At 43.1% G+C, this 3,346-nt stretch overlaps 1 protein-coding gene across 1 annotated transcript in view; it reads right to left on the bottom strand.

Annotated features, from left to right (window-relative positions):
* The window catches only part of atp11a (ATPase phospholipid transporting 11A), an 80,291-nt gene extending 77,178 nt beyond the window's left edge, over positions 1-3,113 (bottom strand). Inside the window, exon 1 of the mRNA XM_027156396.2 lies at positions 2,668-3,113. Within this exon, the coding sequence (XP_027012197.2) occupies positions 2,668-2,706 (39 nt within the window). The 5' untranslated portion in view covers positions 2,707-3,113. The remainder of the gene's footprint in view (positions 1-2,667) is intronic.
* Between the last annotated feature and the right edge of the window lie 233 nt (positions 3,114-3,346).

Here is a 3,346-nt window from a genome sequence, read left to right as displayed (position 1 = left end):
AAACCTCCCCAGCATTACCACTGCACGGCGTTTCAGCACACGGTCAGCATGAGGAAATGACCTGCGTGTTCAGTGCGAGTGAGAGTGTGAGTGCATGTCGGACCCGCCGGCTCTCCAGACGGCTCTCCGGATCATCAGCGTTCTGTCAGCGGTCATTATGAGCGCTGTGTTGTGGCCACCAGTGAAATTTACAGCATCTGTTAGCGTGTCTGTCTGATCACAAAGACGGCCGTCAACAGCGCGTAAATGTTGGCCTTCGGGGTGTCAGAGATGAGTAAGCATGCTGCAGCACTTTTTAAATAAAACCACCAGCATCAAAGCCAGCAGCATGGACAAAATCACATCACTGAAGGCTTAAGAGAGAGAGAGAGGGAGAGAGAGAGAGAGAGAGGGGAATAGAGAAAGAGAGAGCTGCTGCCTTGCTGTAAAATCAGAGCCGCAACAACATCAAGAACTCCAAAGACACGCTGCAGGTTATTTGTCTGTATTTGCGTTCTTCAGTACATTGTTACATCCATAACATTACAGTGTTCAGAAGACTACGCTCTTTAAAACCAAGCTAGGATCAACACAGGATCACAGAAATCCAGAGGGGTTTGAATGAAATGCATAAATGAACGTTTATAAAATTCTACGAACAACTCGACCCAGACCCCCCCAAACAACAAACAAACAAGTAAACAAGGATCTGATGAATGAGCTGCGAGTTACTGTGAGAGTCAATGGTCAGTGTTGGAGAAGAAGCGCTGATATACACGAAGCTTCCAAGAAAGAAAAGTGCATAAAAATGCAATCTAGCACCATTTTCACTATCAGATGGTCTTCATATCAAAATGTTCAGTTCTGGTTCAAATGGAACAATTTATGAAGTCTTTTCCCCCCAAAGTTTATAATCACAAAGTACGCCGAAATATCATCATATAACATCTGCATATAAACCCAATTTAAAAAAAAAAAACCGCAAATTTATAGAAATTTCTTAAAGGAAAGGAATTTTAAAGGAAAAATATATAAAGACTTTTTATTTATTTATTTATTTTAACATTTTTGCTTATAACCCACAGATCCCCCCTCAAACCCGTGACCCATCCAGCTCCCCGATCTCACCGACTACGTGATTCGACTGGAAATTCATCCTCGCAGTTCTAACACGCTTACGGTGCGATAAAACCGTGGTGTATTCTCCGTAATCAGGTCACGTGTGGCTTTAAAAGCTTTAGCAAACGAGGTGCACGAAGCCGCAACCTCAAAGACTTTCTGCTCGTTTAAGACGTGGTTTGTTTTTGTTTGGACATTTTGTACTCGTGTGTTTTCGGGCTGAAATAAAATTCCATGACGGCCTACAAAAGCTTCGTGTCAAAAGAATCCGAACGATAAGCTGTAGGAGGAAAAGTATGTTGTGAGAACAGTTCGCTGGTCAAAGGGAGTAGGGAATATAAGCACAGATCGGGACAGGAGAAGAGTCGTAGCTGTTAATTGGCTTAAACACATGGCCTGATTCGTGTAACACTGTATCACACCAGGTCAGTGTCGTACCACAGAATACGACTCTCGGCTGTTAAAATTAAAAATAGTTTATTATAAGAGTCACATTTAAGAGGAATCACAGACAGGTGTGTAAATATATCAGTTAGATATCTATCTATCTATCGAGAATATATATCTCATTTTAATCTCTCCATCTCGATATGTTATATTATATGATCTATATCAGAAGAGTAAATCGCTCTTGTTTTCATCTTACCACTGACGACTTGGGTATCTTAAGACACACAACACTAATAGTGAAATAGTGAGTAATGCCATTTTTAGAGCAGATTTGTCTATTTTAAGTCTTGAAGGCATAACAGACAAGTGAAACCCTGTAAAATCTCCTCCCTCGTGGAGATTATTTTGTTTCTCGTAACTTGCCACCAGCTACTGTGAGAATTTCTGCATCAGGTGTCGAGTATCAGCAGAATAACAAAACCTGTGGTCAAAAAAAAGGGGAAAATGTCATATTGAACGACCCTATTGTAGTCAGCGCTCTCACTACCTATTTAACAGGAAGTGTCTGGGTGGCCCACCTGTAACTTACTGCTGAAACAGGTGTGTTTACATGAGCGTGTTGGAACCTGCAGCAGAGGATTGTGTAATGTCAGATACAAAAAGCTTCTTTTCTCTCTCTCTCTCTCTCTCTCTTTGTCTGTCTGTATCTGTGTCTGTGTGTGTGTGTGTCTCTTTCTCAGTCTCTCTCTCTCTCTCTCTCTCAGTCTCTCTCTCTCAGTCTCTCTCTCTCTCAGTCTCTCTCTCTCTCAGTCTCTCTCTCTCTCTCTCAGTCTCTCTCTCTCTCTCTCCCAATAAAGATCTACATCTCCATCTTCTCCATGGTTATTAATGTTTAGGTTCATTTTGCAAAAGCGATATTTTTGTCTCATTTCCCAATAAATAAATGACCATCTTCTCTCCTGCACCTGTGTGATGTTACACACATCATGGCTGATGACAGATCACACACACACACACACACACACACACACACACACAAACAAACACACACACATATCCATCCATCCTGCAGCTTCTCACCGTCATCTGACCAACAAGTTGTCAAGATGAACTACCCGTGTGTGTGTGTGTGTGTGTGTGTGTGTGTGTGTGTGTGTGTGTGTGTGTGTGTATACTAACCCATCTGGTGATGATGTTCCGTATCGTACTGAAATCCATGATCACTTCTCAGGTGCTCTTTTTCTTCTCTTCTCTTCTCTTTAGGATGTAACACCGCTAGCTGATTGCCCTGCCTTCTCTCTGACCCATGACTGTTCCTGCGTCTCTTCCTTCTCCCTCGACACCGACCTTAAAGACCTAAGATTGATTTCTCTCCGGTGCGCGTGCGACGCGCTCGCGCCTTTGCATACTTTTCAGAGCTGCGCGTTTTAATCAAGTCGTCAAAGTAAACCGCATTTAAGCTTTGCTCTTTAACGCTTCCGTTTCCAAACTGTTGCCCCGGCGCGGCTTTACCGTATCGGTGTGTTGTCTCGTCTCGTCTGTCTCTCTGTATGCTGTGCGCGCGCGCTGCCGCTGCCGCTCCTGCTCTACTCTCCTCTCCTCTTTCGCAAATACGTCACGAGCCCTGGCGCGCATGCGCACTTCCTGTCACACCCACCCGCCCACATTAATTTTAAAAACCACTCGGTTTGACCGGTCGCGTATTTCGTGTTGCCATGTTTACAAATAACCCGCATTAGATATTAAAATGCTTAAACACTTCGAAATCAAAAATTGAATTATTCCTACATGCATATTGTGGCATGCTTTTCATTCCTACAAGCTGGGCCTGCTAATCATAAATGTACTTTATTTGTTT

This window comes from Tachysurus fulvidraco, chromosome 18 (genome assembly GCF_022655615.1).
Source record: "Tachysurus fulvidraco isolate hzauxx_2018 chromosome 18, HZAU_PFXX_2.0, whole genome shotgun sequence".
NCBI lineage: Eukaryota > Metazoa > Chordata > Actinopteri > Siluriformes > Bagridae > Tachysurus > Tachysurus fulvidraco.
Note: the sequence above shows the minus strand (reverse complement) of the source record. Positions and strands in the feature narration are given on the sequence as shown.